General features: G+C 32.9%; 1 protein-coding gene across 5 annotated transcripts in view; it reads right to left on the bottom strand.

The window, feature by feature from the left end:
- Positions 1 to 26,327, bottom strand: part of CADPS2 (calcium dependent secretion activator 2) — a 714,206-nt gene that overhangs the window by 71,873 nt on the left and 616,006 nt on the right. For 3 of the 5 annotated variants that reach the window (XM_074268122.1, XM_074268125.1, XM_074268126.1), the window contains 4 exons: positions 13,385 to 13,526; positions 8,843 to 8,998; positions 7,558 to 7,705; positions 6,719 to 6,733 (listed from right to left, as the gene is read on the bottom strand). In XM_074268122.1, coding sequence (XP_074124223.1) covers positions 6,719 to 6,733; positions 7,558 to 7,705; positions 8,843 to 8,998; positions 13,385 to 13,526 — 461 coding nt within the window. Of the gene's footprint in view, positions 1 to 6,718; positions 6,734 to 7,557; positions 7,706 to 8,842; positions 8,999 to 13,148; positions 13,269 to 13,384; positions 13,527 to 26,327 lie in introns of all 5 variants that reach the window. The other 2 variants (XM_074268127.1, XM_074268124.1) reach the window with 2 other exon arrangements.

The following is a 26,327-nucleotide window of genomic DNA, read 5'->3' as shown; positions in this document are numbered from 1 at the left end:
AATACTACAGATGCTATTCTTAAATTAGCAGGAGCTAGGGGTTATACTGCCCTGTGAAGGCACATCAATTTAAACAGTAATTCTTCCTTTAGAAACATTTATCTGACAGTACATTGTCCCCAATAGCCACTTCACACAAAATGTGACTTGTAAAGACTAACCCTATCTTGATAGTTCAAGGCTTCTTGGAATGGCAAACATAATGCACAGAGGGAAAGTACTGAGGTCACTATAAACATTAGACTAACTTAGCAGCTGCCAAGTGAAGAGTTTGCTAAGATGTAAGTTTTTGAAAGCTGTCTTTCAAAACTCCTTCTGAAAACATGTCTCAAAGTTTCCACACAGAGCAAAATACTGACTTAGATCTGCTTTGGTGTACCAAGGAAATGATTTTTTTTTCTTATTGGATCATGATAATCATATTTAATAAACTTCTTTTACATGATAATCATATTTAATAAACTTCATCCTACATGAAACCCCACAGAGGAAAAAGTAAATTTATGTTTGTGTATGTTTATGTGTAACCATTTCTTTCATAGATGGATGATTTTTCTTTTGTTTCTTTATGGGAGCATGGAGAAAGGGATGACAAACCTATAAAATTATATGTAATATATGTTATATAATACATGTGTGCATTCTTTAGAAACATTCTCTATATCTCTCTTCTCACGAAGGTAAATATTTTATTCAATGAAACATTAAGAGTTTGCTGAATTAAATGATTATTGAATCTGTGGCCTTATCCTCCACACCAGAACTCTCCAAAATAGCAAAAGGCTTTGAAACATGGAAAGCAGCTTGCTATTGCTGAGGTACAGCCGCACTTCCTGCTTTTTACAATAGCTCAAAGTATATAAAAAGGGCAGGGGTGGGGTGGGGGGAACAGAAAGAAAAGAAGAGTCTTGAAAAAGCCAGCTGGCAGTTAAAGTCTTGATCCAGCCTAAATTACCCACAACTTTCTGAGCCAGGCAAGCCTTCACAGGAATATGTTTCCTAAGCCCCCAGCAACTGAACTATTCAGAGAGAAGGCTGGTTTGCTGAGGAAGCCATTCCTTACCCCTCACCAAATTGCTAGGAAAAAATCTTTCTTCTTCTCCCCTCTAAGCCCATCCCCTCTCCTTCTAAGCTGAAAGTTATAAAGCTGACTGGGTGGTGGATGAGTTTATGTAAATAGACTCTGCTGTCCATCTCATGTTTTGCCACTCTCTTTTCATAAACCCCCCCTTCCCTCAGATTTGGCATCTCTTCAAGCAATAAGGAACTAATCCAGTCTCAGACTGTAGCTACTCTTCAGTGTGGATTAGGGAAGGGATTCAGGATATGGCTTTAAGGCTTATTTCATTTCTTATGAGTTTATAGATTTTTATGTTTGTGATGACCCAAGGAGGGCTTTAAAGAAAGATACTCAACTGGAAATAATCCAATGGATTGGGCCCTAACCAAACCCCCAAACCTTCTCAGCTACTGGGATTTGGTCCAATAGGAGGCTTATTAACTTATCCTCATTTGCCTTAACTTTCAAATTGTGTAATTTTATTGGGTTACTTAATGGCCCCCAAAAGTGTTCAAATATCACTCAGGGACTGTTGTTCAAGAATTCCTAGAATATCTTTCTGAGTTAAGCTTTTGAGTCAAATCATACCCTATGTTTCCTGAAAGCATATATGAGATGATCCAATGAAGATATCATTAATCCCCAGATTTAAAAAAATAAAATCCATCATGTTCCCATGGATTTTTAAAAATCACAGCTAGATTTAGTTTTAACTAAAGTTTAAAAAGAAATTTCTAGGTTATTGCAGTTATATTAAATAACTGATAGACCCAAAGCATTGGATAATTGAACATTTATTTGTATTGTCTTTTAGACCACTTTAATCAGTCAATAAGCATTTATTAAACATCTTCTATTTGCCAAGTACTGTCAAAGGATGAAGCAATTTCCACAATAATGAAATTTATATTCTATCATATATTATTCTATTAATAAGATATATTATTACATGATTAAAATTTCTCCAAAATTTTTTTTGGAGCCCAGACCTATGATTCTCTTGATATACAGAATTCCTGAACTCTTATAATATAGATCAGCAGCTGATCTCTAATTTTTATAGTTTCTTGGGATGCTAAAAATTATAGTTTGTCCAGGGGTCACATAGCCAGTATGTATCAGTGGGTCTTGAAGTATTTTTGACTCTAAGTTCAGTTCTATCTACTCCACTGTGAAGCCTCACTCAAACTGACTTTCAAAAATAAGTTTGGTTTGTGATAGTAGTAATATAATTTGATAATAATGTAATCATCTATATACACTTTAGTTGGATAATAGGTGGAAATGGCCCAAAAACACTATGAATAGCATTCAGAATGTGATCTAGGGTTTAATATTTAATATTTCACAAAATCCTCTAAATAAATAATTCAGAGCTAACAATATATGATCATAGATTTACAGTTAAAGGAACATCAGAGTTCATCTAAGTTCATCTATTTTTTTTCCCCCAAGGTCACACAATAAGAGAGTCTCAAAGGTGGTAGTTGAACCCAGCTCTTCAGAGTCAGTCTTTCTAATATAACACTGCACTAGTCAATTCTAGAGAAAATTTTGTTTATGAGAGTAGGATGATATTAAAAATAATTTCATTGGAGTCCCCTAGCAGAGGCTTATAGCCAAAGAGGAACAATTTTCATTTGGCCATATGTTATATATTAAAAATTAGGAATGTAGGTGGTTTGTTTTGTCCATACCAAAAATCTTATGAAAATCTCAGAAGATCTTGTACTGACATCATCATATCCTAGATCTTTCATAGTTATGGATACTTAGCCCCTATTTGAGGCTTTTTTCTCTTTCTACAAAAAAACAAAAACAAAAAACAAACAAACAAAAAAACAAAAACAAGCAAACAAACAAACAAACAAATAGATTTTTTGATTCCTGCTCTAAGGATAAACAACTCTCATTGTACATTCAAGGGGAAAGGTCCCTTTGGGAAGTTTGCTGCTTTTCTAAGTCTCATTAACTATGAAAACAGGGAATTTAAGGAGAAGCCGCTTGGATAAAATCCTTGCCTTATTTTACACCAAATGTATTCAGCATCAATTCACCTCCCTGTTTCATAAAAACACAAGAAGTGCCCTGTTTAAGCTTAGTAATCTTAAAAGAGTTTTGCCACAACTTCTGGGATAAAATTTAAAGGTGCTGGATGGTTACTTCTGAGAACAAACAGAGCACAAGGAAAGATGGGCCCCCATGTTGCCCCATTAATGTGCTTTCATCCTTGCCCAATGGGATCGTCAGATGAAGTGGCTTTGAGGAGGGATGAATGCCTATGGCCCATTGAACACTCTGCTTTTCTGCTGTGATGGCTAACGAGGTTTCTAAATACGGTGCCGGTTTTGTGATCTCAACATCTGTCCCGGAGGGCTGAGACTGGGATTGCTGACTCATTTCACACAACTGTCACATGGTAAGAGCATTCAGCCACTAATCAGTCTATTAAGCACTCTTCTGAGTGGTTACAGAAGATGCTTGCATCATCACATGTCACTTAAGAAAACAGAATAATAATTTACAAGCACAGAAGGATTTGCACTAATAGGGATGAGAAAACTGGAATGCAATCACAGCATAACAATTCTTGGCAGGCTTCTGAGGAAGTTTTCTCGACAGCAACGAAGGGCTCTGTCCTTATAGTTTGGGGAATAATACATTGTCTCTTAGCTTTTAACTATGACTTGGTTTGTGGAATTTCATACTTCTCTAACTGATAAAATTTTCCCTGAAGCAAATTCAGAAACAGCTGGAATCACTATACATTCTATCTATCTATCTATCTATCTATCTATCTATCTATCTATCTATCTATCTACCCACATATTTTAAATTTTAGGTCACTTTCTAAAGCCTGGGGTCCATAAGTTGGACTTCTGTGAGTAACAGGTTTAATAAGTTAATGGTGATCCTATTCCTGCCCAAAACAGTTCTTGGGCATGCAGAACGAAGAAGGGAGATTGGGGAGGGAGCTGTGGCTTTGAATTAAGGAGTAAACAAAGGTGAACTTCCCCTTCATGCTGTAATTTATTTGTACTTTTTTGTATCATGGTAATGAGATTTTAAAATATACCTTCATGTAGGAATTATGTGTCAGTTTTAGAGAAATTAATTTTCTTATAATCTATACCATGGCTGCTATTTAAAACCATGCACTTAAGAAAGTACAGAATTTATTTTTAAGTGGAACAATTTTTTCATATTTTTGAGGATTTTAGTTAGTAGAAGTCAGAAGTTGTTTATTATGGTTATAGGATAATAAAGAAAGGTTATCTACTCTCTCCTCCCTCACTTCATTTTACAGATTAGAAAACAGAGGCACAGAAAGACAAAATTCCTATACCAAGATTATCCTGTATCAAGATAATTATTGGCTGAAGTACATGGGTTTCCTGACGCCAAGTCTGGCATTTTTCCCATATTATTACAGAAGAAGATTTTAGAACAGCAGCAACAAATAGCATTAGATGTGAAAAAGTACTGAATAGATGGAAGTCATAATTATGGAAAGAGGTAGTGTTTTTATAAATAAGATGAATAAATGGATTTAATATATAATTTTTGGGCAATAAGAGGCATGTGTGTATTGAAAAACTTAGATAAGCAGACAAGAGACATTGGTATTCTGGCTGATTCTTGCTTAATAAAGCAAGTAGAGACAATGATATAGTATTATAGATCAAGGATCATTGAGAACAACTTAATATTTTGCAATGTTTATCTTTAGGTCTTCAAAAATAATATACAAGTAAATATTATTCTGACTAAATTTAATTTGCAGAAAAAGGTGAACATTAGGAATTTTATGAATTATTTTTTTCTAATTGCATTCTCAGATTTTGCTTGAAATTTTTTTCACCTCATTAAAACTTATTTAATTCAATTAAGCAAATAGTTATTAAGTATATACTATGTGCAAAGTATTTAGCATATACAAAGGTCTGCAGGATCTGGGTCCCTGATGGGTGAAAATCACAAACAAAATCATTATGAATTATAAATGGATCAATATAGAATAAATTAGTGTCAGGAAGAAAAAGTTTAAAAGAAGTACAACATAAAATTTGTTAATTGTTATCTACTATAAATATTTGAATGTCAGATTTTAGTCATAACATACATTTCAATATATAATGAGGCTGTAGTAATAAATTTGCTTTTTAAATACAAATGTTCCACTGCCTGTTCTAAAGAGTAACTCTTCCTCTACTCTACCTCACAAAAAGAGAAAAAGAAATCTAAAAATTCCTGTCTTGATTAAGTACATAAGCACATGAAAATGTTTGCATTTGCTCATTTGAAAATAATTTAAATGACCAATAATGGTCTTATTTAGCATTTAGTTAAAAGACAGAAAGTTGAACAGAAGTACAATACACAGATAACCAGAGGGTAAAAGCTAATTATGATGTATGTTACATTATCTATAAAATACCTGGAATCTTGTGATTTGTTACAGAACCCAATTTGGCATAAAACTCCATCTTTCAAATAGCACCAAAAAAAATCACAAATAAATAGGCTGAATGTAAATAAGTGACAGCTTGTGATTCTTTGTTGGAGATTCTACTATTACTACACCCCCCCCCCCCACACACACTTTACTTCTTTTTTTCCTTTTCTCAGAAAATCATAAAGCTAGGAGAAAATAGTAATTAGCAAGCAGCATCAATGGTGGAGGCTAATACTACAATGAAACTCAGAAATAATCTTTGTATTTTAGGGACCCTAAGTAGGTTCCTCTTGGAACCTATTCTATAAATAACTTCCATATAAAACACTCTCCACCTCTAACATACAGCATATCAAAAATCTACAGTCTAGTTACTTGGTGCAGTAAATAGAGAGCAATGCACTTAAACTCAGGAAGACATCTTCACAAATTCAATCCAGCTTCAGATCCTTACTGATTGTGTAACTGGGGCAAGTCAATCAATCCTGTTTGCCTCAGTTTCTCATCTATAAAATGAGCTGAAGAAGGAAATGGCAAACCACTCCAATATCTTTGGCAAGAAAAACTCAAAATGGAGTCATGAAGAATAATTCAGACATGATTGAAAAATGACTCAATTACAAACAAAAATCTACCTAATTTGGGACCTTTTGGGATATTAGTTTAAAAATTTTACAAAATGAAATTAAAGCAGTGGAAAACAAACTATTACCCTTTTGATTTTTAATTAAGTCATATAATCTAGAAAGTACAAACTTTTACCTGAACACTGTTTTTAAAAACTTAATATTTCATAAATCTAATTCCTTCTAATCTATACATCTAAAGCTAATTCCATAAAACAAGCAGTAGATAAAGATTGCAATATAGCATAGGCCTTTGCATTTTGTCTTAAGTGGCTTTACCTTTTTTTAAAAAAATATTTTTGAATAGAAGCAAGTGATAAATTATGGGTCCTGAAGCTTCTAAGGAGAAGCTATGACATCCAATATAGAAGGATTTACAAAGGTTTTAATTTTTTTGGGGGGGAGAAGGCTGTTGACATACAGATTTTAGCAGCTACCTTATAAACACACAAAATCCTGAAAACAGGTTCAATTGACTTATTTAATACATATGTCTATTTTATGCATAATCTCACAATGAAATATTGCTAAAATATGAAAAGAAAAAAGCATGTTTCTGAAATAAAAGGGACTTACCCACTGACTACCAAGCTGGAACATGTCATGGAAAATAAAAAGACCAAGGAGGACATAAAAGGGAAAAATAAGGAAATGGTGAAAGAATAATTAAAATAAAAAATAAAGCAAAACAATATCAAATTCAACAGATAAGTTCAGAAAAAAATGTTCACATTCACCCACTCAACATATTCAATAAAAAACAATCACAGGGGAGAAGACAATAAGGGTATTATGCAATGTTTTAGGTGTTTTATTTTCATATACAAAACTACACTTAATCTACACATCAAATCATGACATTTTTTTGGTAAAAAAAAAGGAAAATTGTACCTCCTTTTCCAACCAGTTTCTACTTTTTTACAGGAAGTTTTTAGTTGTGCCTTAATAATGGACCCTTTTGTGCCAGAAAAGATGTTCTATAAGATTGGAAGTTTTTTTTTTTTTTAAATATGTGTGTGTGTGTCTGTGTGTGTGTGTATGTGTAGCTCCTTTGCTTTTATTTAATTCAAAATTTGAATAAAATTAATTTGTATAAACAAAACAGGTCCTTTAATAACACTAATTTGTTTGTAAAAAGTAGAGTTTGTAGAAAGGAAAAACACAAGTTGTAAAGAGGCCTACCTGGAATTCAAGAGCTACTTTAAAAAAAATTTGACTTATACTTTCAGATAATAGAGAAGAAAATGACATGAACAATGTAAAAAGGGACATGTAATTATCCAGTGAAAGAAAAGATTAAATATATGGTGTTGGAAAACTTGTTTTTAATCCAAGTGAACACCTTCTGTAAATAGCATGATTGTTCTGCCAGTTCACCCAACAGTCTACATTTCTACATGTACGATTTCCCTCACCTCTTGTCCTCCATCCAGGGCACAAAGTTTGGTACTTTGCTTTTTGGCATCGACTAAGACGTTAAACATTGTGCAGACTGATGCTGGAATGCGTAGGTCAGTTGTTTTGCTGGCCTTTTGCAGCTTGAGTTCAAATGCAATTCTTGTTCTATTTATTAAAACATTTAAGACAACCTGTAATACTTCTCAGATGATTTGTTAATGTAAAAACAACATTAAATATGCTAAGTGAAATAACTGAAAACCTCCAAATGAGAAATTAAAAGAATGAATATACTTCGGCAGATGGTATGGAAAGCAGAATGAGGTTCTATTTGGCTATTTCATAGGAAATATCAGAATGGGGTATTTTCCCATAAATTCAAGACTATTTATTGGTTTGGCAGACCCAAACTCACAAGGCTATAAAGAATATTACTTGTTATATTAAGCAAAGCTCTTTTAATAGCAAACCCCATAGCTCCAGATTTAATAGTTTTTGAATAATTTGCAAATGTAAGATATCAAATGGCAAAATACAATGCTTCTCTACACAAATGCATTAAAATAGAAAAAAAAACTGCCACAAGTCAACCTATGAAAGGGAAGGCTGAAAAACTCTAAAGCATTTATGTTTGGCAAAATTGTAGTTTTTCATATGTGTCTTAAGCATGGCCCTGATAACAAGTGTCTTTGCATAATTAGAATATAATGTTCATTTCAAGATAACCATCAGATTACAGAGGCAGTTTTTAGCAACATTTGGAAAAATCCAAAACTACACTTGTAGTGAGAGCCTTTTGTATTCTGGAGATGAGCTACCAACAATGCAAGCAGATGGACAGTAGTAATGTTGGAAGCATATTCAGTGGGAAGGACTAGCTTGCAATGCTCTCTAACAATGATACAGTCTAACATGCTGAAGGTACACATGGAGTTGGCATATAAGAAATAAGGGAGCTAACTAACAGCTCTTTTCCATATGTCTCGGGAGGGAGTACAGTGGGAAAGCAAAGCACTGAATTCCCAGAGAGATAGAGAGAAGAGCAACAGAAATGAGTAATATGGTGCAGTTGCTGCTGATGAGAGGAGTTATTCCAAATCTGAAAAAAGGCATCAGGTCAATGTTGTACATTTTATCAACGCCACACTCCCCAGAGTTGAGGAACCCTGAAGGTTAGTGCACATTTTTTCCCTCTCAAGGATGTGTATATGTGCTCATGCTTCCTTTTTTATAGCTGTGAAACAGGTGTCTATCATGAGAGATGGAACTTCAGATGCTGAACAGTAAAAAAGATACATCTACCTTCTGACACAGGCCTCAATCATATCGCTGGCCATGAGTTTAAGTCTTTGTTCTAAGTGGTGAGCGAACTCTTGTTCTGGCCAGTGCAGATCAAAGACAAACATTTGCAGTGCATCCAGTTTCCAGAAAAGATCTTCTGAAGTGGTTGATCCATTGCTAGAAAAAGGGAAAATAAAGTATGTCTTAACAGTGCCATAGGTAGCATCTCTTCTGTCAAACCTGTGCTGTTTTTCCCTTTCCCAAAGCTTTCTTTGCCCTTTCTCTCACAGTAAGTAGGTGAACTAGAGATGTCTATGAACTAAAACATTAAAGACAATAAAGGAGGGAAATGAAATGGACAAGAGAGCTTTACTCATAAAGAAATTAACACTCACATGAAGGAATGATTTTCAACATTCTTTACCATATTTCATTACTTTGATTATTTGATAAATATATTTTGTTCCAGATAATTCAAAATTATAGACATAAACTACAGCTCTGCTCTTGGTACCTGCACAAGTCTGTTTGTGCACCTATTTAATGGCAAGCATGTGACTAACGGTGATTTTGAATTCTCAATTCTAGGGTGTTGAAACATGTATAAACAATTAAAGAACCAAAAACTAATCCAGAATTGGAAATATGGATTATTTTTTACCTACTTTGAAATCCTCCTGTGCCAATAGATCTAATCCTCTCCTTGTGTTTTTCAGACCAAAGAATCATGTGGCTAGAAAAAAAAAGTGTGATCTGACACCCAAATGACACTCAGGTTGCTCTGGAACTAGAAAAAAAATGTGTGTTTCTAAACCCCACAACTAAATATGGAACTATGATTTGCTTTGTGTTAACTACCATTATAAATGACTCTAGGGGACCGTGTTTTCACACCATGTGTGGAGGTTATTTGTACACTACTACAGATAATATTTGAATAGGAGTATCTTGATATTATTTTTTCATGAACTTAAATGATTTTTATACGTAGCTATTCTGTAGAAGGGTGTTTCTGAAGATAAAAAACAAATTCTCTTGAAAATACTGAACCATAAAATCAGAGCAAAAGCATAAAATATCCCCTAAATGAGTCATGTACCAACATGATTTTAATAAATATTAGAAATATATGATCCTTAGAAAACAACTTACAATGGGAAAATATCTAGTTTGCTATAAAAATATGGCTGAAAATATATAAAACAAAAAGCTGCAAATTATAAAAACATACAAATCTTATTTAGAAAATGTCTTAATTAGCCAACTAGAAAGGAAGAAGAAAACTTCTCATTATGGCTCATTAAAAGTTGGTTTTTTCCCAACAAAGAGTCTCAGATCTATCACCTATTCAGTGTGCTTTTCTTACTCACTTTTGCCAATAATTCATAGTTTGCTGTATGTCTAGCCAAGGTATCCTTTGAGTTAACTTCTCAGGGGACCAATCACAGCAAAACACTGAATACTGCACATAGCACCTTCCTCTCTTAATATCTCCCAAACCTTAATATTCAATGCCCCAAATGTACCATTAAACAAAAGGACCAACAAAACAACTGACAACACTGCAATGATATTCCTTTGAAAACAAAAAGCTAATACAAGTGCATATTTACCTTTTTTCTGTATTAAATATAAAATGAAAGCAGGACAATACCAAAGAAAAGCACTCTTAACATTTTCAGTAAAGAACTTAACTGATGATTGTAATATTTCAAATGTACTATATATATAATTGGTAGGAAAATCCATCTCTTTTTATTTCAGTATGAGTTTTTTCCTTGTAAGTTAAAGTAATTATTTAGAATTTTTCATACTTTCATTCTAAAATCCACGGGATCTAGTCTGCTTATATGGGTATTTCTTTCATTGATGTTCATTACAATGCATTTGCCTTTGCTCAGTTCAACAAAAATCAATAATATAACATATACTAAATCTAATGAGAACTGACCTTTTGATAAGTGCAAACAATTAAAATGTGGGTCCATACTTTTTTTACATCTTTTTAAAAAATTCTCTGGTGATCTATTAATATCCCACCCACAGAACATGATTCTTTATGGAAGCAGTTGAATAAATAGGTGTTTTGCTAATTTTAAAGAGAATAAATTTCAAAATGAAAATGTGTGCTTCCATAAGCCAACAATTCAACTAGAGTTTATTCCTCTTTCCCCCCAAAAAAGGTCTAAACTATGATGTCATGATGGCACTATGAGCATTTAAAAGGCATCACTAATCAACAATGGATCCCTTGGTGGGTACCTGAAATATGCCAATAGGAAAGGCTACCCCTAGCAGCCAGTTTTAGTATAAAAAGTGTGAAATGCAAGGAATTTTATAAACAAAGAGGAGGGGGGATAAAAAGCTCCTCCTAATGCATGGTTTTTAGCTTCACACGTTAAGAGAAATAAAACTTATCCTTTAAAATATTCACACAATTTACAGAATTAGTCCTCTTCCTTTAACTGCATCCATTTGACTAAGCTGCCTCAAAAATAGTCATCTGAACTGAACCCTAGTCAGACATAGTTACTGTGATATTACTTCTCCCCTCTACCTCATCAAGATCTGCACTCTTTAGTATCACATATGAATAAAAGTAAAAAACATTCAATTTCTAGCAAGTCCTCTATATCAAAATTTCCTTTTAAAAAACAAATTTTAGAAGAAAACAACATTTTGAGTAGCTCTGGGAACTTTGCCAAACTATCTAATGGTGATAACCTTGACAGACAAAGATAACAGTGGCCAATTCTTTGAAGCATGTTCTTTATCTCTTTAGGGAAGTAGAATTCTAGCAATTAAAAAAGCTATAAAATGCCCCAAACACTGATATCTTGAAACTTAAAAACTATTAAGAAAATGGCCTCCAAAGGACAGATGACAAGGGACTCAGAAGGTCACACACTGTATTTCAAGTTTTGAGAAATGACTGACAATGACTTAACTTCTCAGATCAATGCTCAAAGGAATGGTGAGGATCTAAATTGCTAGACTCTCATACCAAGGGGGAAAAAAGGCGAAAAAAGGAAAGGGGTAAAGAAGGATTACTCCTCCCATTAGCAAATGCCAGAAGTCTAGAGAAATGTTATTTAATACATTTTCTAGGTAATTCCTTGCAAATACACAGACACTGACACACAAGGGAACCATGAACACTAAAAGAGCCCAAAGCTTTTTCAGTAAGAAAAAAGTTCATGTGTAACATAAAACCTTAATAATTCCTGTGGGCACAAGGATGATGTTTAACTTGCAAGAATACTGTCAAAATATTTTTTTCAAATTATCTTTTTCACAGTTGTTTCGACACTAGCTCATGGAAGTGTTGTAAATATGTCTTCATCTAAAAGGCTTATCTCAATAAGCTTCACTGCTATTTTGCACAGAGTGGGGGATAGTGGAAAGATGCTCAGACTTTTAGAAAAGCAGGAGACTAGACAAATTTCCAGTGTCACTTCACTATAGGATTTCGGGCAAATCATCTTGCATTTCAATTTTCCCTTTTTTAAAATGAGGATAATAATCCTTGTCCTATCTATAGTGTTGAATTTGTTGATTTGTTATGGGGATTTAGAGAAATAATGTAACATGAAAATGATTTGCAATATCCCAAGTCCTATCAAACTATAAGATAGTAAGATTTGGTACTGGACAGAGGAATGTCTATATTATCTTGGTTATATGGTAGAACACATAGAAGATATATAAAGAAAAGGTATGGAGGGTTTTTTTTATCATAAAGACAATTTAAAAACAAGAACACTAATAGAGGATTAGTGTATATTGGAAAGACAAAAGAATGATTGAAAGACTGGAATAATGGCAAGCTCAACCTCTTTCCTGATAGTATCCTTTTACATATGAAATTTCAACAAAAATAGAAAAATGTGTATTATCATTGAAAATGTTTTCAGAACAATTTCCTGCATGCACTAGAGAAGTCATTTAGTTATTTAAGAGTAAGGTGAGCCTAAGGACCCTGAGAGAAACAGCTTATCTTGCTCATTAGCTAAATATGAAGGATTGTATTTATACCATTTAGTTCACAATCATCCACCAGGGTCTTAAATGACCTTTGTTCCATTGATATAAAGTGGGATATTAACTATATCACACTGCTGTGACTTTGTGCTCTAAATTGCTAATCACTGATGTTCTATGCTTAGCTCTATAGCTGTAACAACACGCACACACATACACACACTCACTGCGTGGTGTCTTTCTGCCAACAATTACAAATGCCATGCATACCCAAGACTTCTGCACACAACATGGCAAAGTCATGCACTAGCTAACACACCACTGAGAGAAAAGTGAGGATACACACGTGGACTCATATAAAGAAGCCATCCAGGATGGTGTAGAAAAGCTAGGTATCTGTGGAAGATTAAGAGGCAGACTTGGAACTTTTGGAAGACCTACATTGGGAAGACTGTTGGCGATGTTCCTGTGAAGAAACAAACAACGTGGGAAGGGAATGCCATAAGAAATAGCTCACGGTGACCCTTACAAGGTCAGGTTTAAGAATGCAGAGGCACCATTCATACTAGAGTGGGTACCTACTTGACAGGCTGCCACGATTCTTGCTCAAAACCTCTGTGAATGGATTGGGCGATGGAAGATTCCATGAGATCCACGTAGCGAACGACCAGGGGAACAAAGATGTCTTGCAAGTGCTTATGAAACTTTCCATTACACAAAAGTGCTGTAATATCCAAACAGAAACAGTGTTCATCAGTGTGAATAACTTCAGGCTTTTGAAAAACATGGCTGAACTCATTTCCTGAATTTTCTATCATAAAGAATTAATAAAATTCACATTGCAACAGGATGCTTCCTTTGTTGAATATTACATCTTCTAAACTTCATCTAAAAACAAAACAAAACAAAACAAAACAAAACAAAAAAACTCCAATTGTTCCTGCCTATAAGACTTCACAAATACAATTGCATGGTTGTTTCTGAAAATTATTTTATAATATTTCCACTTTTCATGAGGGTTTTTAAACAGGTACTATGTGGTTTGTTAATAGCTGTGATGTAGTCTTCTGGAGCTCCATAAAAGCTCAGTACACCAAATATCCTAATGCAAGTAAATGTAACATGAATGCAGTTTCAAACTCTATTCCTCATTATAGGCTTCTCATCTCTCATCTCAGCGAACTTGGTATCCTTTGTCTTTGCTAAGCTTAACCTTCCACCTCTAGTTTAGTTCTCCCACTCTGTGACCCTGCTCTGTCAGTCATCCCTCCTGCACTAAAGTACTGCTTTCCAAAGCCATCTTGGATTATATTTATTTATTTATTTATTTGGTGAGGTGATCAGGGTTAAGTGACTTGCCAGAGTCAAATAGCTAGTAAGCGTCATGTCTATGGTCACATTTGAACCCAAGTCCTTCTGATTCCAGGGCCAGTGCTATAATCAGTATGTCAACTAGCTGCTCTATTAAAAAATGTAAATATACGTGGATGTACATGTTGTATTCCTCCTCAGAATGTAACATCCTTGAGATCAAGTGCTGTTTCACTTTTTCCTATTTTCAGCAATTAGCACGGTGCCTGTCACATAATCATTTGGCAAAAAACAAAACAAACAAAAACAAAAACCCAAAACTTGTTTATTTACTGATTGATTTTCTCATGTCTCTGTTTATCCCTCACTACAAATGCTTTCCCTTCTTCACTGTCCTTCCCATTTCTTCTCTCTTCTTATCCTTCCCTTTGTTGTCAAATTCAGAGAAATAACACATTGCCTCCACTTCTTCATCACCTCTTGCCATTTGTATTCTCTCCTCATTCCTATAAAATACCAATAATTGAATTTGGGTCACAAATCTCATTTTAAAAAAGAGGTAGAATAACACCCTAATAATCTCTTTATTGCCAAATTCAATGAAATATTTTCTTCATCTTCTTTGTGGCACTGAATACTGTGGATCATCTCCTCCTTTTTGATATCCTTTCCCCTCTTTCCTGGCTTTAGACACTAAATTCTCGTGGTCCAACTTTTGTAATTCCTTTTCTAACTCTTTTATTGTCTCTATTCTTTTCCTGCCTGATAAACATAGGTACAGAGAATACCTATTCTATGGATATGTTTTAGAACCTCATCCAATTTCATATTTGGTCATCTTATCTACTTCAATGACTTCAGTTATCACATGGATGACTTCCATATCTATATTTCTCTTGTCCATATCATATTGCCAGTTTTTTTATTGCTAGTACTGTGTCTGATTATTCCAAAAGTTTTTATACACTTATGGTATCTTCTCAAAAGGAAGTTACTGAGATGCTTTGATAGGATTCATGCTTCTTTTTCAAATCTGTATGGCACTAAGATGCATCCTACCACTACCTGGAAATATGAGTAAGTCCCAATTTCTTCAATGCTTTTGATTGGCACAGAGAAAGTATACAGATCCTAGATAAAACTATTCCTAGAACTTGTAACTGTGAATGATATATTTCATAAAGTTACATTGTCTCAAGAATCGTAAAAGAATCCATTCAACTTTGGGAAGTTATAATTATTAGAAATATTTCTGAAGTACATACATGTGTGAGTGTGTCCTAAATTAATTTCTCTATAACTTATACTTAGTTTGTATTTTGTACACTTTCTGCCCCCCCCCGAAATAAATCTACTTCCTCCACATGAGAATCTTTGAGATACTTAAAGATAAATATAATATTTCTTCTGAGTCTTCCCTTCTCTGGGATAAATAACTTTAGTTCTTTAATGGATTTCTATTTCTAACATTACGTGGTAATATCAGCCTGTGGCTATTTATTAACAGAGAGAAGTTTAGAAACGAATTCTCCTAATGAAGATTCCCTTTCCTAATGGAAGTTAGCACCCTATCTGTGTTAAAATCTTAAAGAATTTTCCTGACATAGTAATTTTTTGATTTATATGTCATGCTAATGATACATATTGAATTAACAATTCACTAAAATTTCTTAGTATTTTTCACAGGCACAAAAGACCACAAATACAAAAAACCATGTCCATCTCCCCCCCCCCCCCAAGTCACTTGTTTTCCTGGTTAAACAAATACTTTGGTTTTCTTTAACCATTTAGTATGCTTACAGCCATTATGTTGATAAAGATTTCAATTTTAGTAATCAGATGGAAACTAACATTCAACAATTCTTGGATTCTACACCTAACTGAGCTAAGAAGTTGAAACTCTTTTGCTATGTGTTGTGATATTTTTCCCAATTAGAAACACAAAGATTTCATTCCTACAAAGGGGAATGGAACTCATATGCCATCTTAAAGATTACAGGGATGACAGACTAATGAAAAGTTCACTTCATGCTTATTGTTCATGTCTATATAACAGTGATAACTATTGTCAAAATGCTGCTGATAAATAGAAACAATTCTGGAATAATGAACACCTAAACATTTTATTCTATGGCAAGTTTAATTTAAGACAAACCACAACAATGACAACAAATACTCCCAAAAACAGAAAAGAAAAAAGTAAAAGAAAAAGGTACTTAAAGGGAAAAAGGTTGATTCCAAAGCCTAACTCTATCCAATTGAATAATTAATTGTAATCTAATCAAAATGTGCCAATAAAGATTGATGGGAACTGAGATAGCTGTGGTTTACTAGCTATTATTTATTAAAATAGAAAGGCAGCATAATGGAAAGAATCTTGGACCTGAACCCGAAACCAGAAGATGTCTTAAATCCAAACTCTGACACTAATTGAGTTCTTCATCAAGACATTTACTCTGTCTAATAACGGCTAACATTGATATAGGCAGACAGGTTAAATGACTTGCCCAGAGTCACATAGCTAGTAATTGTGTAGGATTTGAATTAAGGTTTTTCTCACTAGTTTTAGCACTACTATACCACTCTAAGCCTTAGTTTCCTTATCTGCAAACACAGGAAGGATATTGATAAAACTAAATGAGATCAAGACTCTATAAAATGTCAGTTATTATTATCAGTTTTGATTTAACCTAGAAACTACAATGAATAGATAATAGTGGTTCATGTCTTCTTTGTATTTAAATACATCTTTTCCAATCTATCACCGGAATGGAACCTTATAAGTTTTTCTTATGAGTTATTACAAAATTAATCTTATTCAAAATTAAAATTATATCAATATCTTCATTAATCAAGTGAGAAAAAGTTTTAATTATTACTTGTCAGTCAACCATAGAAGTTACCTTAAGAGATGGCATAGTTTAGTGCTCTCTACCAAGTACTAATGGGATGGTAAAATATTATGGGATTTTATCACTTAAATACTCTCTTTGTCTCTGTCTTTAGTCTGTCTCTAATTCTGTCCTCTGTCAACTCTAGAAGGCATATACATCAAATGATGCATACTTAAATGGGTTCAATGATAAGATTAATTAGATCTAGAGGTACTTATTTACAATCAATATATATTCATCAATATATTCAATTATTTTGATAAATGGAATGTTAATACAACTGTTTAGTTGCAGCAAATCAGAAGAAAGGATTATGTGTGGATGCGTTTGTGTATAAACACACACATACATACACACACACACATATATACACATGTGTGTGTGTATTATATTATCCCCAAATGGGTGAGCAAATCTTTATACATTTTCATTTCTGGGTTTGCCCATGGCATACAAAATAGCGACATCCAAATAAACAGATGCAACAAAATCTCCATTTAAATAACAAAAAGCTAAAGAATAATTTTCTTCATTTTTTGTTATATCATGTATTTACCTTCATGATGTTAAAAACCAAAAATTCAGTGATATTTCAATGGGGAGCATGTTGGTGTTTTCAAAGAATTAAAGGTGATTTAGTAGTTTCTGTCAGCCTACCCATCCCTAAATGTCTAATGAAATTAGTATTAAATTGATCAAATGGAGATTGCTCATTTGTAAGTGCAATAATCTGTTAGGTAAGTGAGCATTTTAACCTAGGAACTAATTCAATAATAATGACATTGATCTAACATTTACATAACACCTATCAAGATGAATACTAATGCTCTTTACACATTGCCTTAATAAGTTATAAAAACTAAATGTGTGTATGACAAAAGAAACATGAAATCTTTTTGTCCAGATCTGACTTCATAAGTGTAGGGAACTTCTTCAGCAATGAAGATGCACAGCTAATATTTGTGGTCTTGAAGTGCTAGTGACCTTGCACATGGTCATTTGGCTAGTATATGTGAAAGGTAGCACTCAGATTTAGGTCTATCACACCATCTACTTTGGCTCTTGCCAGAATCTATGCTTTTAACAGATAAAAATATAAGCAAAAAATATAGAACATGAAAATTTCCTTTTGAGTTTGGAAGAGGAATAGCATATATATATATATACACACACACACACACACACACACATATATATATATATATATATATACATACACATACATATGTATATATATATGCATGCACATATAGACACCTCTATAATATACGTAATTATGTATATATATAAATATATATATATGTACACAAAATCTTATATTTACTAAGTCTTACTATAGATTAGTGATACTCATATGTACAGTCACTTTTCAACCATGGATAGGAATTCATAACATCAAAAAGTCATATCATATGATGATATAAAGCAGAAAATGAAAGACCCAAACCCTAACTGTTAATAAATAGATAACATAAAAAAGAAAATAAAAAGCTTTATATATATGTATATATATACATATATATATATATATACCTAATTCAAATGCCTCTAAAAATAAATAAATAGATAACATAGGCAGGTAAATATGCAGTTGCTTAAATAGATAAGCAGCTAAAATATAAAAAAAAATAAACAATTTCTTGGAGAATTTTGTCTAACAAGTAGTTAAATCCTACTTTGTTGATCAAAATTGGTAACATCTATTACACTTATATTAAATCATTTAAAATGAATGCTATTAAATATTAAGTTTTGTTCTTTGACCCAATGAACCACTGAACATTTATTAAATGACATCCCTTCTTGATTTATGAATTCATCCTACAATTCTATGGAGGAAGAGCTACATTGGGACTAAACTTGTAAACTCTTTGATACAAGAAATTCCTAGTAGGAACTTCCTGTATGTTGTTTTTTCCCCTATACTTAAAATCTTATGGAGTTACCTAGATACTGAGAAGCTAATTAATTTATCTAGAGTTACTAGGCTGTCACTATATGAAAGTAGAAAAGGTCAGGATTTTCTTCATTTCTCAATTCTAGAAAGCAGAATATTATTTCTTTTAGTTATAAAAATGAATATAGTATTTCTTCCTTTAGAAAATTCCTATCACTTAACATGCAAAGGCCAATTTTTTCAAGAATGGCTATTAAACTTGTACTCTCACTAATATATCACATACATTCTAACAGTGCCATTTTAAAAGTTAAAGGTAATAGAGAAACTATGTTTAAATCCTGGCTTCATTACTTACTTTTTGGTGGGATCTTTAAGAAGTTATTTGACTCATCTATAAAATGAGAGGGGTGTTTTTTTTCCCTAGTGCTAAATATTTGATATTGTTTTTCAGTTGTGAGTGACTTAATGAACCCATTTCTTGGCAAAGATTCTGAAGTGATTTGCCATTTCCTTCACCTCATTTTACAGATGAGGAAACTGAGGCAAATGGGGTTAAGTGACTTGTTTAGGGTTATATAGCTAAGTATCTGAGGCCAGAAAGAAGGAAGATGAGTCTTCCTGATTCAGACCTGGCATTCTAACCACCAAACTAATTAGATGTACCTGTCTCAGCTATGGTTTTTAACAAACAAACAAAATATGAAAATTCTATGAAAATTCACACTTAAGTTTGGTAAAGGTGAACTCAGTATTTTTAGCAATAAAAGGTTAAAGAAGATGGGGAAATGTAGGTAGAAAGGAAAAAGGAAATTTAAAAATTAGAGAAAATGAGACTAAAATGAATAAATGCCATTGTAATTTTCACACACACACCATTAACCATTATCATTTTTCTATGTAAATATATGTTCTTCTGTTACAGTTGCCCATATGTCAATTTGCTTCCTATCCACAGTAGATCATTGAACATTGTCAAAACCTCTTTTAATAATATGTAGCCTCAGAAATCATAATAAACTTTTTAATCTTCTCCATATGCTTTTAATGACTATTATTTAAGGTTAACCACTAGTCAAAATTTCTTCCTTCCTTCCTTTCTTTTTCCCTCATTCCTCACTCTCTTTCACTTTTCCATCCATTCTTCTTTGCTATTCTATCATTTATTTCATGAATTACTCCCTAATTGATTACGTAGTCTATTCCAAGATGCTATCAATAATATCCTGACCTATAGCTGCAGTGATGATTTTCCAGAAATGTAATAGTAGACTAATATAGTCTATACAATACAAATGTAAATAATATATATTAAAATTGATTTATATTTACATAGCACTTTAATATTTGCAAACTATATTAATATGTTATCTGATTTGATTTTTCCAATCACCATGAACAGTATTTCAATTTTATAAATGAAGAACCTGAGCTTCGAAAAATGAATTAACTTATTTTTGGTCATACATTTATTAAGGGAAATGGGAATGATTTGTACCCATGTCTGCCTTGATTCCAAAACCAGTGGTGTTTCTGTTGTATTCTTGAATTCTTTGTATTTGTAGTTTAAATCTCTGTGTAATAAATTCTTCAATTTATTAAAGAACTCATTAAACAGTTCCTTTAAGAATAAGTTGAATTTAAGGGCCTTGATTGTTTTTGTAGAAATTATATTTTCCTATGAATATAAAATGAAAGATAACTATAATAGACTTCTTCTTGTTGAGTCATTTTAGTCATGTCTAACTCTTTGTGACCTCAGTTGCATTTTTTCTGGCAAAGATACTGGAGTGTTTGCCATTTCCTTCTCCAGCTTCCTTTACAGATGAGTAAACTGAGGCAAACAGGAATAAGTGAGTTGCCCAGGGTCACACAACTAGCACTTATCTGAGGTCATATTTGAACTCAGGATTATCAGTCTTCCTGACTTTAGGCTAACTTGTTGCTCCCTTATAATAGTCTGGCAGTTCTTAAATCTTGGTGGTCCATGAGCCATTTTGGTGGGGCTAAAATATTATGTATGTGTGTATATAGAGAGACACACACATATATGTGTGTGTGTTTATGTGTATGTATGCATATATTTGAAGATCTAATCCCTATTTCTTGTTTATATTCTTCCTTTAACAGTGACTAATCAAAATTAGTTGTGACAGTGTTAGTTTAAGATAAACCAAAAGACACTATAAAGATCTAATTTGTTCTTGACAGAAAAAATGATTTTTTTCATATTATAAAAATACAGGATCTTATTGCTGTTGTTATTTCCATCATTGGTACAGATCGCAACTCATTTATGCCTTCTCATCCTGTATGAATCTTATATTTTCTTATCGATTATCCATTGAGGCTAAAGTCATCATGATAGAGGTCTTTCTCTGTCTTTTTACACTCAGGTTGTCCATTTGTTATCACTCATTCATTTTCATCCCACCTGACTCTTTTCTAAGTAATACATTTTCATGTTATCAATTCTTATGTTACTTTGTATACGCGAGTTGTCACTGAGAATTCTGCAGTCCACATGAAATCTCCTTCTTCATTGCTCTCTGTATCACATATAAGACTGATGCTTTAAAAATGATTTTCTCCCAATGTTCATAGTCATACAACACTTCACATAGAATATATTCATACTTTCTCTCTCTTTTCTCTCTTCCTTCCTTTTTCCCTCCGTCCTTCCCTTCCTCCTCCTTCCCTCTCTCTTTGTCTTTTTTCTTTCCCTCTCTCTATCTCTCTGTTTCTCTTTTGTTAGAGAGTACAATATATAATTTCTTGAATTAAATCCAGGGCCCTCTCTTTCACTTACTGAGAAATAACATAGTAGTGGAAAGAGTCATAGATTTGGTATCAGAGAACTTGTGTTTAAATCCAGTCTTGGCCACTTACTGCTGTGTGATTTTAAACAAATCAATTAAATTCTCTGGGATTCCATTTTTTCAATTTGAAAAAATGAGCAGGTTGGACTTAAGTATCCTCTAGTTCTAACCACATTAACATACCTGCTGGTACTGATCATTTTGGATGTATAAACTGACATTAATTCTTATAAAAGTCTGGCAATAAGCAGTTTTCATCCATCTTTTCCCCTGTATGAATTATTAGGCAGTTATCTTTCTTGTCCTTATGAATTTCTTTGAGTAGAACTCAAGAAATCAGCATAATATCATCTGCAAATAAAAGGGCCTTAAGGACTTTACCATCTATAGGACTTCTAACTGGACCTTGTGGCAGGACTAAAAAATTCTTAAAAACCTAAATTGAATCAGTCAAAGCCTAGTGAAAAGAGCTCTGGAGTTTGTGTCAGGAGATCTCTTTCTGACATCTGCCACTATTATAGATTATATTTATTAACTGTGTAACTATGAGTAGGTCTATTTCACCTCTCTGACTTTATGAAAAGACAATAATAAAAAATTCATTTCCTATCTTAGAGAATTATTATGAAGAGAGTACTTTGTAAATTTTAAATATCACAAGAATTTGAATTATCATTATCATCATCACCATCATCATTATCAACTCTCAATTATTTTTCTTGATTTACTTCCTGCTTCATGAGTTTTTATATTATCTATTCCAGAGACCAGGAACTGTTGTTTGAGGAACAAAGACCAATTTGATGATGATTAACCTAAATAAATGGAAATGAATTTACACAAGAATAATATAGATACATTTAAAAGGTAAATACTTGTTTTTATTTCTATGACCCTTTGAATTATATGTGCAGTCTTCTCCTTCCACAATATTGTGGAACTGATGATAATCTACAGGACTATTATATGCTAATAAGCCATGTTGGTCACCATCTATATCATAACTGAATTGATGAATGTGGAGAGGGCTCACAGCTATCTCTGTAAGGCTACTGTGACACAAATCTGCAAGTCTTAGTAGAGCGGACTACTTTTCCCAAAACTTATTAAATTATAATAAAGATGTTGATTAAAATATAAAAACCTTCATATAATAATGGACTAAAACAGGTTTGTAGAATTTAATGAGAAAGAAAAGCATGTGATTGTTTCTTGCTTCCTTTTTTTCTCTTTTTTATTTTTGTTTTTGGTAATCAGACTGATCTAAAATACATTTTGATGAGCAGGTTTGAATTCAATTTAAAAGAAATGTAGAGTCTGTCCTTTAGGAAAGTGGTCATTTAGAAAGCTATTTTGTCATCCAGCCTTAGAAGGTCCATTGCTTCTAGGCCATGTGTGTAGATAAATTTATTAACAACAATTCTTGAATTTCAGATGTAGAACTCCTTTAAGCACTTGAGGTAGAATAACATGCAGGTGTCAGCCCTCCATATTTCAGAGCTTGAAGATTAACCTAATATGCAATATGGTGACCTAACAGTTCTGCATTTGAAAGAAATCTGAAAAAATAATCTCTGATATAGCCTCAGTGTGAGAATAACCCAGTGGGATTTCCACCTCTTCATTTCTTAATGAGTTTTTTGATAATGAGAGGTGACTTTGCCAGTCACTCTGGGCTCTATTATGGCTAATTTGACTCCACTTCACTCTCCTTGTTAATTATTAACACTAGCCTTTTTATCCTCATGAGACCACATTCCAATTTTTTTCTTTTTAGATTTTTACGAGCTTATCTTTCTGAAGGTGAAAGTCTTCACGAATAGGTTTTCACTTAGTGTAAAGCCAGAACATTTATTATTTGTTTAGGCAGAGACTCTGTGACATTGATTATATAAGCATGGGTGTTCTTTCTGATGGCTTTAATGTGCTAGCAATGTGAAAAGGCTGTTAATTAAAGAATAAGCACCGTGGTATTTTTCACTTGGGAATCAGTTCTCAGGAGAATGGTCATTTGCCACTTGCTAGCATATCCACAGATTAAAAGGTGACTTGCTGCAAGGCTTTTGCCTTTCAGTCATGCTGAAAGAAATCATTTGTGCAATTTCCAGATGGCTGTCATTTATCAGAAATGGTCACTTGCTGTATCTATTATCATTGAGGAAATTGTGGATCATAGCATGCAAACCAGAATTTGTTATTTACTCTATCATATCTTTCAGTATCATTTAGTCATCCTGCTAATTGCTTCATTATGAAAACATATTTATTTCTCCTCAATTTTAATAAATCTCCCTTTCAAAACTGTTTCCTCAGAATCTATTTAAAGTGATTACCCATCTAATTATCTCTTTATATGGGGGGAGACAGAAGAGGAAGAGAGAGTAGTAGATTGAAGAAAAAGGATGGAAAAGCAATAGGTTGGCTCTGACATTCTTTCTGTTGTGGAAGTTAAAGAGTATGAGTTTGTTTTCATTGTCACTTGCTCTGGGAATCAGTGGGTTAGGCTATGAGGGGTGGGAGATTGGGGACAGTTGCTTTAACTCTGGTGCAGCTGGTACTCCTCCCTAGAGGAAACTGTATATAACCTCCAAGGATTTGAAGAGTTGTCTTCTCCTAATCATGGCTAACTTTAGGCTTAGAAACACACTACAATTTAATTTTTTTCCCCTGAAACAACAAGCCAATTTCATATTTAGAAGATTTCCTCCCTCTTCTCTCTCTCTCTCTCTCTCTCTCTCTCTCTCTCTCTCTCTCTCTCTCTCTCTCTCTCTCTCTCTCTCATCAATTGGCAATCATTATGACACTCAATGACAGCTTTGTCTCAGAAGCTTCATGACAAATCAAAATAGAATAGCAATTGTCTTTCTGCTAGAGCTGAATATTACATTTAAAGTATAGGACTGGCAAGCTAATACTTTTACTAGTTAAACTGGGTACATAAGTGCAAGGTAGATTTTCAACTTTTTGGCTACTAATTCAGATCTAGAACAAAAGTTAAATCTCTTTAAAAAATATAAAGGCTGCTTTTTAACAATAGTAGAAGAAAAATAGGAAACAAAAAGAAAAACATTGAAATGATACCTCAAAATATGTCATAATGGAAAGAATAAGTTACTCAGGCAAACAAATATTTATTAAGCACCTACCTATCAGGTACTGTGTTAAGCAATGGGGATGCAAAGAAAAGCAAAAGAATCCCAGCTTTTGTCTAATTACAGCTTAGAAACTGAGGAACCTACGTTCAAATCCCTACTTTGCCAATTATTACCTGTGTGACTTTAAGCAAGTCACTTAAACTCATTGGACCCCACATTCTTCATTATATGATTGGGTTGGACAGCTCCTTCTAAATAAAAATGTATGATTTTTAAAAATGCCCTAAAAAACTTCATCTCATGGATAGGATGAAATATAAGTATTTCCTCAACAGCCTGAAACTCCAGTATAATCTTGTTTAGAGAAATCTGTAATACTGTAATTGTTGAATTAATGACTTAGCACAATTAATACCATTGTCCAATGGTAATTCTGTAAACCCAATTAACAAGTGATTTATTTTTGCCTTCCTTAAAATGTAACATTAGCTTATATTTACTTCTGTTAAATTTAGCCATCTATCAGAGTTTGGACATTAGAAATGATGCTCTCAATTAAATAAATATGATAGAAATTTCATATCTCAGTTCTGATTTATAAGTGTTACTTTTAGATGCTAAATATATAAAAATCCTAGAGTTTTTTTGAATTTCTTCCATAGAGTTCAGGACTTCTGTTATCTGAAACAATGGATATTGGAATGAAATGGAATTTATAAAATTGTGCAGGTGATTAACTATAAATAATACAACTTTTCATAATGACCAAACAACATAATTCATTATAATCAACATATAATATGTATACATTGATAAGAACATGTAATAGTTACCATTGACATCAACAGTAATTTTATATGATATACATATATGGCTGAAAAGTTATAAATATGTATTTATTGGTCATAATTTTTGGTTGCAATTTGTAAACTTGAGATAAAGGTCTATATTCCATTTCCAATTCCCTAAACTATACCCAACACTTGGTATTCAGAGGAAATTATGACACAGGGGAACTTTTCCATTTATCTGAATGCACTAAAGAGCTACTTTTCTTAAAAATAATTGATGTTTTTTAAAATATGGTAATCATTTTTAAAATCACAGTCAAAATCTAGACAAAACAAAAATTGATGGAATTAAAATCCAGATCAACAATAAGTAGTTTGCTTTTACTTTTGTGGTTCAACTAAAAGTGAATTAAAATAAATCTGAAATTCCTTATTCTATGCATTTTGTATTTAATATCTGAGGAATTTGATATATGAAGGTAAGGATATGAAGAACATTGGAAAAGTAGCATGCTACTCAATGTCAATTTCACTGGAAACTTTATTTTTTATTTTTTGCCATTTCAATGTTCTTTTTGTTTCTCACCTTCTAGTTATAATTATGCTGAAATACTTGCTATCAAAAAGAAACATAAAATAATTCCCGGAAGTTCTAATGAAGATTTTCCCAAACAACCTGTAAAGAGAATATGTCATCATCTCCTATAGAATAGCCAAA

The sequence above is a fragment of the Sminthopsis crassicaudata genome, chromosome 5 (assembly GCF_048593235.1).
Source record: "Sminthopsis crassicaudata isolate SCR6 chromosome 5, ASM4859323v1, whole genome shotgun sequence".
NCBI classification, from domain to species: Eukaryota; Metazoa; Chordata; class Mammalia; order Dasyuromorphia; family Dasyuridae; genus Sminthopsis; species Sminthopsis crassicaudata.
This window is presented reverse-complemented; position numbering and strand designations above follow the sequence as displayed.